The sequence below is a fragment of the Armigeres subalbatus genome, chromosome 3, assembly GCF_024139115.2.
Source record: "Armigeres subalbatus isolate Guangzhou_Male chromosome 3, GZ_Asu_2, whole genome shotgun sequence".
Taxonomy (NCBI): domain Eukaryota; kingdom Metazoa; phylum Arthropoda; class Insecta; order Diptera; family Culicidae; genus Armigeres; species Armigeres subalbatus.
The window spans coordinates 198,324,120-198,344,275 of record NC_085141.1 but is presented as its reverse complement, the minus strand read 5'-3'; the positions used below and the strand labels follow the sequence as shown (position 1 = coordinate 198,344,275).

The 20,156-nt window shown below is 37.9% G+C and overlaps 1 protein-coding gene across 4 annotated transcripts in view; it reads right to left on the bottom strand.

The window, feature by feature from the left end:
- The window catches only part of LOC134225253 (cullin-2), a 53,248-nt gene that overhangs the window by 16,838 nt on the left and 16,254 nt on the right, over positions 1-20,156 (bottom strand). For all 4 annotated transcript variants that reach the window (XM_062705164.1, XM_062705165.1, XM_062705168.1 and 1 more), the window contains exons 3-7: positions 13,709-13,939; positions 13,271-13,643; positions 12,977-13,062; positions 12,691-12,922; positions 12,315-12,634 (exon numbers count right to left, since the gene is read on the bottom strand). In XM_062705164.1, the coding sequence (XP_062561148.1) occupies positions 12,315-12,634; positions 12,691-12,922; positions 12,977-13,062; positions 13,271-13,643; positions 13,709-13,939 (1,242 nt within the window). The remainder of the gene's footprint in view (positions 1-12,314; positions 12,635-12,690; positions 12,923-12,976; positions 13,063-13,270; positions 13,644-13,708; positions 13,940-20,156) is intronic.

Sequence of the window (20,156 nt, the reverse complement as noted above, 5' to 3'; positions counted from 1 at the left end):
AAGATTGGTTTAGGAATTCCTTGACAAATCAGAATCCTTCGGCGATTTGCTTCGTAATCCTTTGAAGATTTAATTCGGAGTCTCTCGACGTTTTGCAAATGATCTGCGTTGGGATCTCTATACGATAAGGAATCCGGCTGACGATTAGCTTCGGAATCCCGCGAAGAATCCCAGAATCATTCGACGTTTTGTTTCGGAATACATCCCATCGGTATTCTTGAAGGATTTATGTCGAAATATCTAGAGATTCCCGTCGGAGTCCCTGGAACATTCCAGTCAGGATCACTAAAGATTCTCATCAGAATTCTTGGAAGATTCTCGGCGGAATCCATGGAAAGTTGCACTATTTTTTTCATTTGAGATAGATAGAATATTTATGAAGTATGCAATTATATCCACTGCCTGACGCTAGTCGAGCGCAATTAAACATAGACATGCATTTGTCACATTACCGCTGATAACTTGATGAGATGTTAAAATGTTCGAGAATTTTCAAAAAGATGGTCAATTTCGAAAAAAAATATAAAGGGGCTATAGCCCCCCCTAGGCATCGGAGGTAGTTACGCCAATGCGTCATCCTTGATTTATGACATGTGTGACTACTTCAATTTAACATATTTGAATAATGGGGAAGCAACACGTGTAGCATCTTCAGGACTCGAAAGTAGAATTGACCTCTCAATCTGTTCGATTTCACTAGCATTGGATTCTACGTGGAAAGTGATTCAGGATCCCCATGGTAGTGATCACTTGCCTATCGAAATCTCAATTACCAATGGATCGCGTCAGACTCATCAGATTTGCAATGCATACGACCTCACAAAGCACATTGACTGGGGAAAATATGCTGAAGCGATCATCGATGGTGAACAATTAGTCGAGGTACTTCCTTGATTCATAACAGTGCGCTACATGCGCAGTGTAGACCTATACCGGGATCGCAAGCGCGTCGACGTCCTCCATCTCCTCTCTGGTGGGATGCCGAGTGTACTAGAGTATATCGTGAAAAATCCGACGAGTTCAAGGATTATCGGAAGCGGGGTTCGTGGGATGATTATGATCGGTATATCTCTCTTGAACAAAAATTCAAAAGCCTCGTAAATGCCAAGAAACGAGGGTACTGGCGTCATTTCGTTGACGGCCTATCGCGAGAAACGTCGATGACAACTCTCTTGGCCGTCGGTAGAAGAATGCGAAACGCGTCGGCGGTTAACGAAGATAGAGAAAGCTCCTCCAGGTGGATAATTGCATTCGCCAAAAAGGTGTGCCCGGATTCCGTTCCTATACAAGGATTTGTGCGTGACGTAACACGCGGTTGAAGCGAAATAGATAGTCCGTTTTTGATGGTCGAGTTCTCGCTTACTCTCATTTCTTGTAACAATTCTGCCCCTGGAATGGATGGTATTAAGTTCAACCTGCTTAAAAACCTCCCAGACGTCGCGAAGAGGCGATTGTTAAACTTATACAATCTATTCCTGGAAAGCAACATCGTTCCAGATGAATGGAGACTGGTAAGAGTGATCGCCATAAAGAAACCGGCGAAACCTGTGTCGGATAACAATTCGTACCGGCCAATCGCGATGTTGTCGTGTATACGGAAGCTGTTTGAGAAGATGATTCTTAGTCGGCTCGACAATTAATCGGCCATTTTGTAAACCACGTGCTTTTCCAATATTTTTTTCAAGAGCACGAGATGAAAGAACCATAACGCGTATGGGGCTGAAATAATGGTAGATCGTTTGCTTAGTAATGCTCAACAATCGTAATTTGATTTTATGCGCTGTACGAAAACTATTACGCTAGATACAACCTTTACATCAGAGATATCGATGGATGTCTCATGGAAAATTGCACGCTTAGACAGCTTGCGGATGACGCCGCACAGAAGGACCAATCTTTAAAAAGACGGTCAAAAACCATTTTTTCAAAATGATTCAAATTGATAACTTGAGTCATGGGGTGTTAGTAGAATACTTGACGATGATGTTTACATAGTTTTGAGTCATTTTATGCGGGTGGATCTTACCTTACAGTCAATACAAGTTGAGCATGTTGTCAATTTTTAATTCTGTTAAATCTTGTAACATTTATGTTACTGCTTCATTATGTTGGCCACGACGTATGCATCACCCAAACCTATTATATTTGGCACCATCACAAAGTGTAGTCCAAAAACTAATAAAGCCACGCATATACGTTCGTAAATTATTTTTGATCGCGCAGAAAGTACTCGGTCTTTATTATGTATAAAATTATTATTGTATTATCTTCTTGCTGTATTCATTGTGAAATTCAAAAAGGTACCCATCGGTACCCATCAATGAAATTCACACTGTAGTTTCATTTTTTTGTCAGGAATCCAATCCTGCAGAAATTAGGTTCCGCCACCCTCCGCCCGCTCAGTTATTTCGGTTTTACTGACAGTGGTCGTTTCGGTCTTGCCAATCAATTTTGATACAAAGCAACGCACAATATGTTTTCTCTTCTCCTTCTACTTCTCATTTGCCCCAATACAGTGGTGCAACATCAGCTAAAAATTGTCTAGGGGTCGTACACTTATTACGTAAGCGTTATTTCTGGTTTTTTCAACATCCCTCCCTTCATGTAAGATTTCTTACATACAAATGATTTTTTATTTATAGGTAAAACGACAGATCCCCCTCCCCCATCAGGGCATACGTAATATGTGTACGGCCCCCTAGTACCATTTGTTCTTGTCTCACGCATACTTTAATTATAAATTCCACGTGATCACGAGTTTTTACAGGCACTTGCACGCTGAGATTTGAAAATATTGTTAAAGGAAGTAGGACAAACTATCAAGTCATGTCATGTTTAGTCGCAATGCAGGGAGAGTATTTTATTTGACCCCTACATCTAATTTTCCATACTTACTCTGTAAAAAGATCATGACTTTTTCACATGAACCGTAATATCAAGAAGCGATTTGCGCCTCTACAGCTTTACTTTGTGTAGGGACAAAATAAAATCCATTCTATATGTTTACAATTTCTAATTATGGAATACATTTTTCCGTTAGCACTGCAGTGAGGTGACGACAGAAATTGGTAATTAAAGGAATACCTGTGAAAGTGCTCATAGAAATAGAACTCTACACTGGCGGCGCTAGCCATTGATATTTGATGAGGCACCACTTGGTGCAGGCACGTTGTCTTTGAGAATGTTAGCGTGCTTGCGACGACTGGTGCCCCACCTCTCGTTCCGGTAGTGGATCTCTAGCTTACGGGACGGTGATGTCGAGAAGATGAACCATCCATTCAATGAAATCTCATAATATGTGGCCTGCTAGACCATTTTATTCACTTCTAACATTTTTGACCGTCTTTTTTAGAATTGGTCCCACTGTGCGCCGTCGTCTCCTTTACAGGAACAGCGGCGGACGATCTGCAAGGACCATTGCAAGATACTTTAGACAATTTGTCTACTTGGGCTAATCGGCTAGGTATCGAATTCTCTCCGGAGAAATCTGAGCTGATTGTCTTTTCTAGGAAGCATAAGCCAACAAAATTAGAGCTTCACCTTGAGGGTAAGAAAATCACTCAAGGCATTTCACATAAATATTTAGGGGTCTGGTTCGACTCGAAAGGCACCTGGGGAAAGCACATTAGACATCTGTATCAGAAATGCCAACAACGAATCAACTTCATGCGGACTGTAACCGGAACATGATGGGGAGCCCACCCGGAAGATCTGATAAAGCTTTATCGTACAACGATTCTGTCGGTTATCGAATATGGTAGTTTTTGTTTCCAATCCGTCACGCAAACGCACCTGTTAAAACTCCAACGTATCCAGTATCGTTGTCTCCGTATCGCGTTGGGTTGTATGAACTCGACTCATATAACGAGTCTAGAGGTACTTGCGGGAGTACTTCCTTTATCAGATCGTTCCGTGGAATTGTCATTCAGATTCCTCATCCGGTGTGAGGTTTCAAACCCATTGGTTAGGGGAAAGTGGGGCAAGATGGCCATCCTAAGCGGTAACCCTTGTAAAATAGTGACACTCCTTCAAATTCTGCTGATTTGTCCATAAAACACCTTTATGATGACCCGTCTTTGACATAAGTATCAATAAACACTGATTAATAAAGTTTTAGTATCTTATAAACTGGTTTTAAAAAAGGTGTTTTTATGATGCCTATATTTATCATATGGGGCAATATGACCACCCCCTCGGGGCAAGACGAGCATAAACAAAAAAACTAAATCAAAAGTGTGCTAAATTTATTTAGAATAAGGGACACATTTCTTGCACTTCTTTGGATTATTGGATTATATGTGCAAATGATGCTTCGTTTAAAAATGTCGTATTTCATGTTGATTTCTTGACAACTGGCACTACGACAATATCAGAATTTGCCTAAAACTAATTTCTACTGTTAAAACCATATCCTTTGTTTTAAATCATCTCTGATTCACGTAGAAACTATTTTGATCATTTTTTAAATGCATTCAAGGGTTGGGCTACTCTTAATCCTGGAGATGACCTTGTTCCTATACAGTTGGCAATACCGCCCCAGGCCGACGTATATCCAAAGATTTATATCCTATCGAACCTAATTACTGTGAATCTCCTCAAATTATTATTGTATATATGCTATAGTTACATAAAAGCTTCGGTAAATATCAATTTGTCCTGAAAAATGAATAATTTAGGCTTCAATTATTAAATTATGTAACTAGAAAATTATAAGAAAATTCGAATTTCAACTAAACCATCTTCAAATCAATATTACAAGAACAAGTGAAGTTGTCAAAGTGCATTTTTCAGTTATATAACCCTTTTACCTGAATGTGAACCATCCCTTGTAATAATAATGTGAATATAATGCTCACTTAAGGCATAATTAACGTTGGCTGTCTTGCCCCATATGGCCATCTTACCCCACTTTCCCCTATTGAGAATTTTGAGAAGCTAATCGAACGAAACTTCCAATCAAAATTTATGACAGTGTACTACTGCTACATGAGCCTGGATATTGGTCCTTCCCTGAATGTTCTCAATCGAGGTTGCTTCCTGGACTCCTTCAGTTCTACTGTAGTTTTTGATCTGACCATGAAACAAGGGATCCATGGAATACCAGATCCACACCGATCGGAGTGCATACCACCAATTTTTGCAAGCAAGTAGGGTCTTGTTAGTTGTAATAAAGGTTTTTCACCGACGGGTCAAAAACAAATGAATCCACTGGTTTCGGTGTCTTTAACAATCTTCATAGCGCCGCTCATAAACTTCAACACCCTTGTTCCGTATGTATCACAGAATTAGCGGCTATACACTATGCATTAGAGCGAATCGCCTCTCTTCCCTCTGATAAATATTTCATTTTTACGGGTAGTCTCAGTTATTTAGAGGCTATTCGTTCAATGAGGCCGGTGCTGCACTCACCGTATTTCCTGAGTGAAATACGAACCATATTGAGTGCTCTCTCGAATCGCTTTTACACTATCACCTTAGCATGGGTCCCTTCACATTGCTCGATTCCGGGTAACGAAAAAGCGAACTCACTTGGCAAGGTGGGCGCTATGGAAGGCGATATTTATGAGCGCAAAATACCCTTTAACGAATTTTTCACAATTGCTCGTCATCACGCTTTGGTCAGTTGACAACGCAAATGGGATGAAGGAGATTTGGGTAGATGGTTACATTCTATTCTCCCACATGTATCGAAGAAACCTTGGTTCAAGGGAGTCGTGACTTTATCAAGGTAATGTGTCGCATAATGTCCAATCAATACTCTTTAAATGCACACTCCTATCGAATAGGGCTCGCCGACAGCAATGCGACTGCGGTGCAGGTTACCAAGACATCAACCACGTTGTCTGGAGCTGTCCTAAATACGATGTTGCCAGGTCCGATTTATGTGCATTCCTCCGGGCCCGAGGGAAACCAGAAAAGGAAGACCTCAGAGATGTGTTGGGTAAGCTTGATCTAGACTACATGGTCCTTGTGTATAATTTCTTAAAACGAATCAATATCTTTGTCTGAACCCCCTGTCTCTTATAAGGCCATGTCCACCTTGTTCCCACCCGCTTCGCTCGAAAAATCGTTTGTTTGTATCATTACAGTTTATCCCTGTCTACACCTCGTCAATCAGCAATGAACGTGCCACAACATCAATACCTAGGCCCCATCCCATCCATTTATTATTCTTGTACTCCTTAACCTCGACCAAGCCGCGAGTCTTTCGGCTCTCCAAGACTAATATTATACATTAAGACGACAATCATGATTGTAAAATCAATAAAATAACGGCTCCGTAATGCCTGCTGGCGCTTGAGCCTTGAAATAAAGGTAAGTTAAAAAAAGCCCCTGCCAATAATAGAACAAAACCTGCCAAAGCCGTCTTTTCCCCTATTTAGTTTTTCAAATTTTGTGAAAACCATGCCTTTTTCTCTAAGTTGATTGATTTTGATTATTTGGGGAAAAACATGAAATAATTCAATTTTATAATATTTTATAATAATCAAATTTTGATGTCTCTTTCGAAAACTCAAATAGGGGGAAAGACGGCTTTGGCAGGTTTTGTTCTATTATTGGCAGGGGGGTTTTTGTCGGCCGAATTTCATGAAATTTGGCCACAATAATTTTTGAAATGCAAAGAATGTTTAGGGCAAATATGAGCCTGGTCAGTCATAAAAAAAACCCCTGCCAATAATAGAACAAAACCTGCCAAAGCCGTCATTCCCCCTATTAATTTAATATTGTTCTTGATGCTGAGTTGTTTATGATGCATAATCATCAGGAGAAAAAAGAAAAACAAACCGTTTCCAATCATCGCAGTATGAACGAAAGCGTGCGTGGTGAGCCTTTCGGCAAAGTATTGTCGGCGTAGCACCAAGTTAGAATTCGGAAGTCGGGACTTCCGAACCGAACTTTCTTCCGAAGTTTTATTTGTCAAACTAATTGATGCGTTGTTAAGCGCATCTTTAGGCGAATCCAGCGCACTACTTCCGAAGTTGGGAAAGTTGCCTGTATCTGGAGAAAAATCCAACTTCGGTATAAAAAGCGGTATAAATTTATTCCGGATAGACAATACACCCCGACACTCCGACCGAGTCTAACCGAAGGTACGTCGCGTCGTTGATTGTTCTCGCAGCGCGTCGAACGGGTTGGACTCCTGCGCAACATAGCAGAACTTGGATCCAAACGTGCCTGTTTCGCATTCGAAAGAGGATGATGTGAGGTAAGAAAGCTGGGGTGGCATTGTGCATCTCGATTCGAACGTAATTCTATCGAGTCGAACATGTTTGGCATTACGGCTTTCGATTCGATCTCGAAAACGACTCATCGTTCGAGTATGCTCGAGGAGGTACAAGAATAACGAGATGTTTTGGCATTATGGAGACTCGATAGCACACTGAAAAACGACTCAAGTCGAATGAAAGTCACTCGTCACCTTTATAGCCTTCGAATGTTGTTCGAGAGTAGTTTCTTGCTGAAAGTTTTTCATTATATTTGTTATTATTTCTCTACGGGAAGAGTATAAATGTTTCATTATTGTATCTTGAAGGAAAGAATGTCATTAGTATACCTACTTTTATAGTTTCCAGACAATATGCCGAAATCCTCGTAAAAACGACTTCAACTTAAATAGTTTTTTTTTGCAGTGAAAATCTATGGGGAAAATCTGCGTAAGACGTATATATTCCAAAATCTACGTAAAATAGTTGTGTGAAATAAAAAACGCGCAAGAGGTGACCCAAGTGCATCTAACTAAAACTCATGGAAACATCAAAGTAATTTATGATCGAATGCTTCTTAACTTTAAATTATTTAGCTCAAAATTGGATCTGTGGCATAAACTCGAATAAATATAATAAATGCTAAAGCATTTGATGAGTTTGATTGCTCTACGCATGCGGTCGACCGCGGTACTCAGACGAATAATGTCGGTGGAAGACCGACAGTTAATTACAATTAGAGAAATCAAACTAAACAAATGCTTTAGCAAAGCCATGCACAGCCAAGACATTTAACAAAACAAAATGGTTTTCGTACGGCCGAGTTGCCGAATAATAAAACTTATAATTTGTGTCGTAACTATATCTCAATTTATAAAACATGTCTTATCGGCATAATGTTTTAATCGGTTTCAACTACTCAATAAATAATATTGCTTTTATAGTCATTGAGCACGATTTGCTTGTTTATAAATTAACTGCCAATTCATGCCATGAAGGATGCCTTTCCAACAGGCAACATGCTACACGCAGATGAAATTACTCTTATTCTCTTTGTTTACTCACATTCGCAATGCGCCGAAGGTAGTCTCTCCAGCGCGCGGCATGATAAACACGGAGACAGCTATCTCTTATTCTCTCTGTTTACATTTCGTTTGATAGAACATACTCGATTGAGCTAGTACAGCACCATTCGAAATTTTGTACTGCGACTGAATGAAGTCGAACGAAATACATAATGCCGCAATTTTTTCGAAACGAATGCAAAAACGTACGAATCGAGTGATTCGATTCGAGATGCGCAATGTCACCCCTGGTAACGCTCACGCTGGTTCTCCGCGCGCGGTGAACGAGTGAGCATACCAAGAAGGAAATTATTTCAATACTATTGTCATGGCGCAAGACTTTAAATTTGACTTCTGGCAGCGCTGCTGTTGGTTCTTTATCATGAATCATACGACTGGCAAAAGCTTTCTGTGTGAAGTGGTGTAGACGCACACATAGAGTTTTTACCCCATTCCCGGCCTAACATGCGTACGAATGCATGATTTAATTAATATTTATGACAGAAGTAACTTTTCCTGAATTTTGTGGGCTGTATAATACTGCAATGGGGTTCACTTCTACTTAAAAAATAACTATTCGTGCTAAATATCGTTCAAAAAGCTTTTATTTGATTTAAATTAACGATTCCCATTCCGGCATACAAAAAACCAGTTCCCGGCCTAAGCAAAATTTCACTCATCTCTCAACATTTTACTCTTATTCTCTCTTGGGACGGTAGAAAATGCGACGTAAACTAAAAACAATGCACTTTCCACGACAACAAGATGCCAGATGGTATTATTCATAATCATTTTTATTTGGTTGAGAAGATATATTTACTCATCCAAATTACTTCCAAATACTTAAAAACAATATTTTTTTCGCCTTTTGAAATCGAGAGAATTATAAATAACATGATAGCGTCAACGTATTAGACAATTTTCCTATTAACGATGAAGGATCATTTTCATAATCCTGGCCTTTTGGCAGCAAGGTGCGGCTAGAAGTTCTTGGACCGAGGTGAATTTTTGTTCGGTTTGAAAATACATTTTAAAATGTATTCTAATATGTTGAAATAAGTTCTAGTGAAACGAACAAATAAGAATAATTGAAGTGCGTGTGTTTAGAATTATGGTGTGGTGATTAACAGCTTCAAGCAATGGTTGTATCGAGCACTGTGACGGTAGGTGGTGTTTATTCGATGATACCGTTTTGTAAAAGTGGAAAGAATCACTCCGGCTCAGTGGTGTGTCATCGGAGAGCGAAATTTTGAAATCTACATTTTTATTTTCTACAATTGGATCAATTAGGAGTAAAACAAGTGATTGAAAAATATTGAGTACCGTGACCTGCCCTAACTCCGCGCATTGCCTAATACCGTGGATTTTATCCAAATTGATGAATATAGAGGTACTGTCTGTCATACACATCACATTATTTGGTGAAATGCACAAATAGGATCAGAAAATGTTAGCAAATTATTATTGTGGGTATTTGTGACGTAAATTAGGCGCTAAAAAATAAATGGGAAAATGTATGGCTCGACCAGTCAAAATTTTCATCCGCTTAGCAAAACGCTTAAAATATGGTTATATTTCTAAGTCTTGTAACCTAATTTTTTAATGACATTTACTTCCAATATCTCATTGAGCCCATTTTTACAGCTATAATATATGAACTGGATACTGAAATGGTATTTAATATTCTTGTTTTTGCATTTTTATTGATCAAAACCATTGTCGCGGTATTAGGCCATCTTCTTCGCCAGTAGTGCCTAATACCGTGACTAGGCTATACCGTGAAGTTGATACTCATAAAAATAAAACAAAACCCTCACATTGGATACATAGACCAGTAGACAGTATAATATAGGTATTGAAACATTCATGTTAGATATCCACGACATTTTATGCGTAGGATTACTAGCGGAGCATAATTCAGATGAATTACACATTGCGATATGTATTATTCCAGTATTTCCCCAAAGAGAAACTTCTGTTGGAAGACTTGAGGATGATATACATCTAATGAACATACAAATCGTCTTTATTGTGTCATTCAGCACATGCGAATACGATATCATTTATGCGATATTTACCACAGACTATAGACGTAAATATTTTTCCTGTACAGTTTCCATTAGAAATGTAGGTAGAGTATTTTTCATCTGAATACTAATCCTCCCATTGTCTTCAAATCTACTTAGACACTCGATTGGATATCACCTATCTAAAATCTAAATTAATGTGAAGTAAATTATTTGAAAAATTAATAAACGCTTTTAAACCATCAATATTGAGAAGTTGCTAACTTCCCAAGGAAATGATTATTTTTCCAGTAGGTATCTGTGTAAAATAGTAATTTTTTTATGAAGTTTTTTAGTAAGACCCTGGGTGGTGCGGATAGAATCGATTTGGTTGTCAAACTGAAGCCAAAATTTTCTATTGTGCCGGAGCCAAACATTGAATATTGTGGTTAAGTTCGTTTCTGATCTAATATTGAGAAAAATATAAAAATAAACTTTGTTTGAGTTTTATATTCTTTGTAACAAATATTCTCACATTATATTTCGAGTGGAAAATTAGTGGGAATGCAACTAAAAAGCATTCGTTACGAAATTTCACGAGATTCAGCAGATGATTGGAGCATGAATGTATGTAAACAATCGTCAAGTCATGTAGAGTCTAGCGCATTTGTGCGCCCTCATGCAGCGTGGAAAGAGAAATTCGAAGAGCGGGAAATGTTTAACAGCCAAGTAACTGCAAAATAATTTTGTTTATGGGAGTGATTTCAACATATCCCTCTGCTCGCTTGAGTGCAGAAAAGCGGCTCTATCCGCAGCACCCAGGTAAGACCTAATAATTTAATTGAAATTTGTATATGATTCGATTACTTACATATTTTATTGTAAATGTGGTCTTAAGTTCATCATTTGAGCTTGTTTGATAGGGCACGGTATTAGGCAATTTTATGCGCGGTATTTGGAATCTTCTTTGAAATGTACGCGGTATTAGGCATATTCATAAGTCAAATGTCGAACACTATTTTCTTCATTTTTTATGAGTTGAAGTACAAAACATATTTTTCCCTTCAAATGTATTTAATATTGATTAAAGCGTCAAAGTTTTCAAGGGTGATTGTTACAAATTGAATTTTATATAGCGAATTTATTGTGGGCCCGTCCTTAACCCCACGGTAATAGGGCATGTCACGGTATTGTGAAAAATAAATGGGAGACTTTTTAAAAATTATCAACCATAAACCTACGACTTCCAAACAGTATAAATCATTAGTTTTCTGTGCAGTGAGCCGGACACATGTTCCATAGGCCCAAGTAGTGATTAACCCTATTTAGGTGCAATGCGACGGTTACTGTACGCCAAGCATGTGGCGTTGAGTTGATCTGTCTACGCAATATTTTATTTGGTTAGATATTAAACCATCATTGGAAGTATTACGTGAAACCATCATACCTGTTCCATGAACAGGTAGAACGTATGGACGAGGCGCCTCTGAGTTTTACACATTTTCAAAGTTATTATACATAAAAGTTATAAAATTGTGAATAAAAGATTGTTATAATTCTGCATAATATTTTAACCTTTTTTTGTGGGTAACCCTATACTCCCACGAAAGAGCGTACTTTTAAGACGTAATTGAATACTTTATAGGGTAAAATGACCAAAGTGGACCCCCAGTAGCGGAATTTCGGAGTGGAAATTTGCAACATATTAAATTCGCGTGATGTCTAATATTAAGTTTTGCATCTCACCTCCACGATACATACATAAAACACTCAAGTACACGACGTTATTAGTTGAAATCAACAAATTAACATTGTTGTTAACATTGTCTACTATTGGTTAGGGGTGCACTATTGGACATTATACCCTAGTCAAAATAAATACTCTAAAGTTTTTTGTCTGTAAACTTTTACAGTGTATCCCAAATGAGACTGAAATATATCCATGAAATACTGCCGTCATACGTATACTTGTCCCATGTTTGCTGGGATTTCCTATGTACATGGAACATTTATGCGTAGAAGGGCAGAATAAATCTTACCGTTTTGCTAACATTCTGCTGTAAAACTTCTGATACACATCCTTATCTTCGATGTACTTGAAGATAGTGATGCTTTTGGTCAATTTCGATTCGATTTCAATTTCCGTCGTCTTAGACTTCTTTAACAAGCTATCACAGTATTTTGCTACCAGTTCAGCACTCTTGCTAGGTTGTTTTTCGCAAAGTTTCGAGTTAATGACATTTGAACACGCTTTGTCTAGGGCACTCAGGAATACAGGATCCGAATTAAAAGTATCGGCAATGAGCGCCTCATACTTCTCGTGGACCTGAAGCATTCCTTCTACGAACTGAACGTGTATCTGCAAAACAATTTTTTAAATTAATTGAAAAGCTCAGAAACGGGAAAAAAACCTACCGTTTCCCCCTTCAAGGTAGCTATCATTTGACTTCCCTCGTTCCTAATGTGTTCCATAAAAGTTTGGACCAATACTTTCAGTGCATCTGGTATTGGCTTTAGTATCGTGTAGAGATTCTTAAGGTCCTTCTTTTTCTCGGATGATACCATTTCACTACATTCAGAATACAAGAATTCTAGGTGATCCGTTATCATTCTTTGTTCACATTCTTTTCGCAGCTTCGGGATAGAACTACAAATGGACAATAATCAAACATTATACATTACAATCATAACAAGTAAATACCTGTTATGGAGATATTTCAAAGCTCGCCTATTTTCTTCATCTAACTTTTTTATTACTTCTTCCATATAGGTACTAACAGTGCAAATCTGAAAGTTAAAACAAACATTAGTAGTACAAAAATTCCATAAAGCATATACATTTTTAATGAAGTCCATTATTAGCCTAATAGCCATTTCAGATTACGGCCTTCATAACTTAATATCATATTTATTGAAAATAAGATTTCTGAACTTTGACAACAACACAGTCTTCATTAATCATTAAAGTTTTTAATATGAATAGGCTATAACTCACCTGCAACAATCTATTTGCTTCTACTTTGTAGAACTCTCCGCTATCTTGTAGTAATGGGACTTCAAAAGTCTGCTGATATAACTGCAATGAACCTTTCTTCTTGTACTCTTGGACGCAAACGAAGCTCTGGATAGTTCCTTTAATGATGTGTTCCAAGTCGGATCGCTGGTTGGTGTTTAAGCGATCATTACGGATGCCCTCCAACAGCTGCGTAACCAATGCATCCCCTACATTTATGATCATTTGCTGCCGCCAGATATCTAAACCAAGCTCGCCGATTTCGAGCTGTTCCTGGGAATCGTGATTAATGCAACCATAAACTACTTCAACTTCTGATAACTTTTGCTTTTTTATGTGCTGTTGATTCAAGTACCTAAGCAAATCAAAAGTTTATAATCAATTATATATTTAAATATAAATTTATACATTGACACTTACAGATAAAGATGGTTCAGAAATTCAACACCTTTATTGTATTGTGCCCAAGCAGCATAATAACGTTGAAGTAAAGCGAACATTGATTGTTCGGATTTATTTGGACTCGAGGAAGGAGGCGTCACCTTTTCTTTCAATAGAGTACGTACGTGTTCTTCCAGAAATGCTTTCGTTTCCGAATATAATTTGTCCGCCAGTGGTTCTGGATGAGCAACACATATTGAGTAAATTACTCTGCAACAATAAAAAGAAACTAGTGGTGTGAAAAAGCTTACCGAAATTCGTATTGTTTGCATTTATTACACTAGAATAGACAAATAAGTCACCAGTCAGTCCATATTCACAAGGCCATGTAGAAATCACCTAATCAAGTAACGGAAAACCAAATCGTTCACATTCTAATCGACGGTAAATTCTTCTCCAGCATTCAGTACACTGTTTGCTTTATTGATAAATAGTTGCCAAATTTCAACAAATATATTTGCTTTGTGTGTACTGACTTGTCAAATTGGTTTATCAAATATTTGCCACACTGCGCAAAACAAATATTTACAGAAATGACAAATCGTGTACTGACAAATCTACAAATATTTGATGATGTTTGCAACTCTTTACCGTTGTTGAGTTGCAAATAATTTTAAACTCGAACGAATCTATCAAAAAAAATCTATAATACAAATACAAAAATACATACAAAAATAACATTGTCCTATTTGTTTCAAAAGTGCGTACATATAAATTTTAAAATAAAAATTTATAGATTCTAGGCGATAAATATGTGCGGATCCTTAGTGCACTTGGGGGAGTTCCACGATTCTTCAAATCGTTGAGAGATCCGGTTCCACTGATATTTCGTAGACGGTTCCTTGGAAATTTGAATTAAAAACAGATTATTCCAGTCATGTAGTGTAATCGGACCTGGGGACCCAAATGTTCGCGGAAAATAGAGAAACACATAGACCATAGAGGAACATGGACCACCGAAATTCGGTATGTAATTCTTTTACGGAAATTTCGTCATAATTTTACCGAAATTCGGCAAAGTTGACTTTTTACCGAGATCTCGGTAACAATTACTGATGACCCGGTAAAGTTTACCGATATTTCGGTACAAATTTTACCTAGATTCGTCGAAATTATTGCCGAGATCCCAGCTGTTGGATTCTTGGCAATCGTAAAATTTCGAATATTATGTGTGCAGCAAACATGGGGCAATAAAACAGAAAATAAAATTAGAACGAACTGCTCATGATAAAAAAAAAGTCCTCTCGATACGATGATCCTCCTTGATACGGTGGCGAGTTTTATAAATGTGTAAAAACAAAACAGTAAAATTCTAGAGCACTAATTTTTAACAGAGGGATTAATCCCATTAATTCTCCAATGATAGATGATAGAAGTTTCTCAAGGGCCTAGGCTCATATATGGCGGGCAAACCTCTAGAACAATTCTGGAGATTGTCGTCTGATTCTCTCTTACTCGTGTCCTGCTTCTGGATACGAGTACCGACCAAACTTAAACAGAGGCGTTGCGTGATCAATTCTTCAACCTGTGCACTATTTTAATATTTTGAGAAAAACACATAAAAGGGACCTGAAATGATAAACAAATGATTTTCCAGCGCGTATCTCAATATGTTTGCTTATTTTGTTGCATCTAACTGGTTCTTAGCTACTTCTTATTTTCTGAATTAACTCAAACTTAACTAAGCTTCAAAGTGATTTTAGAAAAATTAAAAATTACTATCATCAGAATCGTTTCCAATGTGACAAATAAGCAATATATCTATTCGGAAATTATTGAGCTGGAACTTTCAATTCTAATTTGAGTTATTCGTAAAATGAGACGAAGTTTTAAATACAGAAAAGGAAATTGGAATACATCAATCATACAAAGGCTCTAATCATAATTTGTAATTAGCATGTCATATCAGAAAAATAAAGTCTGTACAATAAAGAGAACAATGAAGTACATAGCCCTTTACTCTTCTCAATTAATAATTGTACTATTTACAATTTATATCTTTGATCAATATTCTGGACTGGACACATGTCGAGAAGTTTTCCGTCCATCAGCATGGAAACTTGCTCATAAGAAATTTCATAAATTTGTTTGGACCATATCGACCATTGACATTTGACTTACCCCCTCCCTAACTAAATATATTGGATACCTCGAAAAAAAAAACCTAAAAAAAATTTCTTAAAAAATATTGATTCGTTTTATATTCGCTAATTCTGCGACAATATAGATTTTCATCAGAAGATGAAATGTCTGTTTACAATATGTTAATATTGTACACAGAAGAAAAAAAGTACCCAAAATTGAGTACTTTTAAACTTACTTTTGAGTTATTTTTTCTCTTCGCTTTCATCCACTCTTTCTTTTGTTGTCAAAAACAAAAGAGCCAAACAATCCAACGACGCCAGTTCAATACGGGAAGCCAATTTTGAGTTTTATTACCTAAGGTTGAAATTGAGTGAATTAAACTTAAATTTGGGTCAATAAATTTTCCGTTGGGTACTTTTTTAACATGGGAGTAAAGGCAAACTACTTCGACCCTACTTACTCAATTTTGGCTTCCCGTACGGATGTTCGAGGTTGGGTGAATTAAACTCACTATTGGGTAGTTTATTTCTTCCGTGTAGGATACTTCTTTGTCTAATATAACAGGCGTATTTGTAAACAGGCTTTATTGCGCTTATAATGTTGCGTTAGTATTATCGGACAGTACATTGTCGTCAGAATTAGTGGATGTGTAAACGGACCATCCCATTTAACATCAAAATCAAGCATAATTTTTCATAACGACGTATGTAACAGTTATGAGGATTCGAGAAATCCTTTGCAGAAAGTTGGCAAAACTTTTTCTAAAACTGTTTTGAAACTAAATCTTTTTTCAATACTTTTTTCCGCTGGCATGTATCATTACATGACACGTAATAAGCGTGCTTCACAGCAAAGCTCAGTCATTCAAATTGACTGTGAAAAACGATAAAATTTCTACATACACCGGTATGCTACACGTACGTCGGTGTACATTGGTCGGTTTTCCATAGTGCACGATTGACGCAACTGCAGTTTTGTTTTGTTTTGCTTTTTTTGTTACATAGGTCGCTCTTAGTTCCCATATGTTAAAGCGACGTATGTAACAGTGAGACTTCGAAAATAGAAATTTTTACACACGTCGATTCGCAAAAAGATTGAATTAAAGAATTTTAAGATCTGAAATCAGTAAAATCGATGCGTATTATATAAAGCCGCGTGTGATTGTCACGTTGTATTAAAAACCCCGTTTTGTTTACTCTCTTCACCGAATCGCGCATGCGCACCAAACCGTGCATTGCCTGCGAGGAACGCTTTGACTACCTATACATCGCCGATTGCGGTTAGAGCAGATGATCCACACATACAAAATAATGCGTGTATGATGCATGACAAAACGTTCTCGGCTGAAGGTTCCGTGTTGATACAACATGTGGTGTCGGTGGGTCGGTTCGGTATCGTAGAGAAAAATATAACGCGTCCCCATCGCAGCATTTGGTTGCCTCACATCATATGCCGCCTATAAAAAAACATGCATATTTTCCGTTTATGTATGTAATAGTCGAATTTGCATGAAACATCTTTCAAATGCACATAATTCAAATTAATGCTTGGATTAGAAAAGACAAGAAATCTATTTAGAGTTTAAATGTAGGGGATAAAATTGCAACATGTGCAGTGCACAGGTTGCACATGCGGACGCGACGCCTCTGCGTAAAAGGTAGTCAAAATCAGCTTCGGACACTCTGACGAAGTTCTTTTACAATTTAGGGTGATTGCTGCGTAGAAAAGATATTTTAGTTACTAGATAAAGATTGTCGCTTCGGTTCCCTTTGTTCTGCTGTCCGAAACATGTGTGGTACATACCTGTCAAATCGTATGGATTTTTCTTCTTTGACATTTAGCTCCCCTATCCTCGCCAGCAAAAGATGTTCCGGACAGCGACGACAGCGACAATCTTTATCTAGTAACTAAAATATCTTTTCTGCGTAGCTCTTGCAACAATTCGGCATAGCACCTATCTGTTTCTCGACCCAGTCATGAACCCAAATAAATAAATAAATAAATATATAAATAAATAAATAAATTCCATATTCAGAATAGTTTAAAATTGGTTTGAAAATTTGGCATAGTACAGCAAAACAACAGTGTCTAAATAATGCTAGTTTGACGACAAACAATGTACTGTGTTTTGAACAACATTTGACAAATAATCAAACAAAATTTTTAAACATAATATTTGACACATAGGTTATATTCAAATATTTGCTCATCGTATACTGGCACATTATATACCGCCGAGCGAAGAACGCACCCGAACGATACGCGTCGCTTTTCTGTTTTCCGTTAATGAAATACCGGTTTGTGTGTAGAATTAATTAACAAATTAGTTGAAAGCGATAAGTTCAAGGTTTCACTATTCAATTGAACGTGATAGCCGGCCCGTTTGTGTACAAAAGTGTTGTATAATTCGGAATATTCTTGTGGATTCGGTAACCGTTATTTCTTCCGTCATCTACAATGAAGACATGTCCAACGTGTAGAGATATCATCGAAAAAGAAGACAGCTTCTACATCGTCTGCAAAGGTGATTATGCCGCTTCATTCCATGGAAATTGTGTAGGAATGAGAGATATTCATCTGAATGTAGTCACCATGCTCTCGCAAAACGTCCAATGGATGTGTGATGGCTGTTTTGAAGCATACCAACATGCTAGGAAAAATAAGATGTTAGAAGTATCCCATTCCAATTCGATCGAAGCTGAAGTAGAAGAGTTGAAGTGCTCTTCTGTAGCTGGAATTATGAATACGATCGCTGCTATCACTGCAAAGCCAACAACGATACCAACAACGACGACTCTACTGGATTCTACTCCTATCTCATCCAAGGATGTTATCGATCATTTAGTAATCTGCGTTTGTCAATAACTCATTCTAGAGGCTAAATCTCAAAATGTATTGTATGGTGGACTTTTAGTGCGAAGGTTCTCTACAACTCTCCTTAACATGTCGATGTTCGAATTCCACTGCTAAAGGAGTTACGGTGCTAGTTACTGCTACTAGCGCTATAGCTCCGTTATTAGTTAAATTTAAACAACGAACTGTTAGGCAGAGTTGTAGATAAAACTTTGCACTAGAAGTCCATCATACAACACATTTTAAAATTTAGCCTCTGGAAGGAGTTATTGAAAAACTACTAAATGATCGAAGCCAGATTACTAAATGATCGATAACATCCTTGGATGAGATAGGTGTAGAATCCAGTAGAGTCGTCGTTGTTTGTTCTCATCATGCGCGCCTTCCAGCGATCACAATCAATGCGAAATGCTATCGACGGATGATGACAGGCAACGGGCAAAACAGTGTACAATAAAAGGAAACGAATTCTCGCTGCTGCTTTCAAATATAGATGTTAGCGTTTCAGAAAGTGATATACAACGAATGGTTTCACGTGCTGTTGGACTTTAACATCCTGAACGCATTGATGTCACAAAATTAGTGTCTAGATGAAAAAGCAGAAAATTAGACTATATTTCATTCAAAGTTGATCTTGATACCCAATATAAATCGCGTGTACTGGATCCTGCCGAGAAATATTAGATTTAGGGAGTTTGTTCGTACAAATAACGATACGTGGAAGCTAGAGTAATTTTGTTGCATTGTACTTCAATATTCGCTTGAATTATAAGTGGATGAGTGTTTGTTGATTAAATAGGTTTTTTTTCGTATTCTCAATGTAGCTTAATTGTTGTCGTGATTGATTTTGTATTGTACTGATTATGCATTTGCCTTAATGTTAATATGTTAATGTTGTATTTAGATTTATATATACCGGGAATCGAACCCAGCCACCCTCAGCAAGGTCTTGCTTTGTAGCCGCGCGTCTTACCGCACGGCTAAGGAGGGCTATGACAAATATTTGTCGTTAGACAAACAGTGTACTGAATGCTTCCCCGACATCACGAACGTACAAACTTACCGCAGTGCGAATATTGAATCCGACCACTATCTCGTTGCAGTATGCCTTCGCTCAAAACTCTACGGTGTACAACACGCGTCAAAGTCGAACGCCGCGGCTTAACATTGGACGGCTACAAGATGGTAGACTAGCCCAAGGATACGCGCAGCAGCTGGAAGTGGCACTCCCAACGGAAGATGAGAGCAGCTGAAGGGATATTCGATCCGCCATTGGTAGCACCGCAACCGCTGCACTTGGCACGGTGCCTCCGGATCAGATAAACGACTGGTAAGACGGCGAATGTGAGCAGTTAGTTGAGGAGAAGAATACAGCATGGGCGAGATTGCTGCAACACCGCACGAGGGCGAACGAGGCACGATACAAACGGGCGCGGAACAGACAAAACTAGATTTTTCGTAGGAAAAAACACCAGCAGGAAGTTCGACA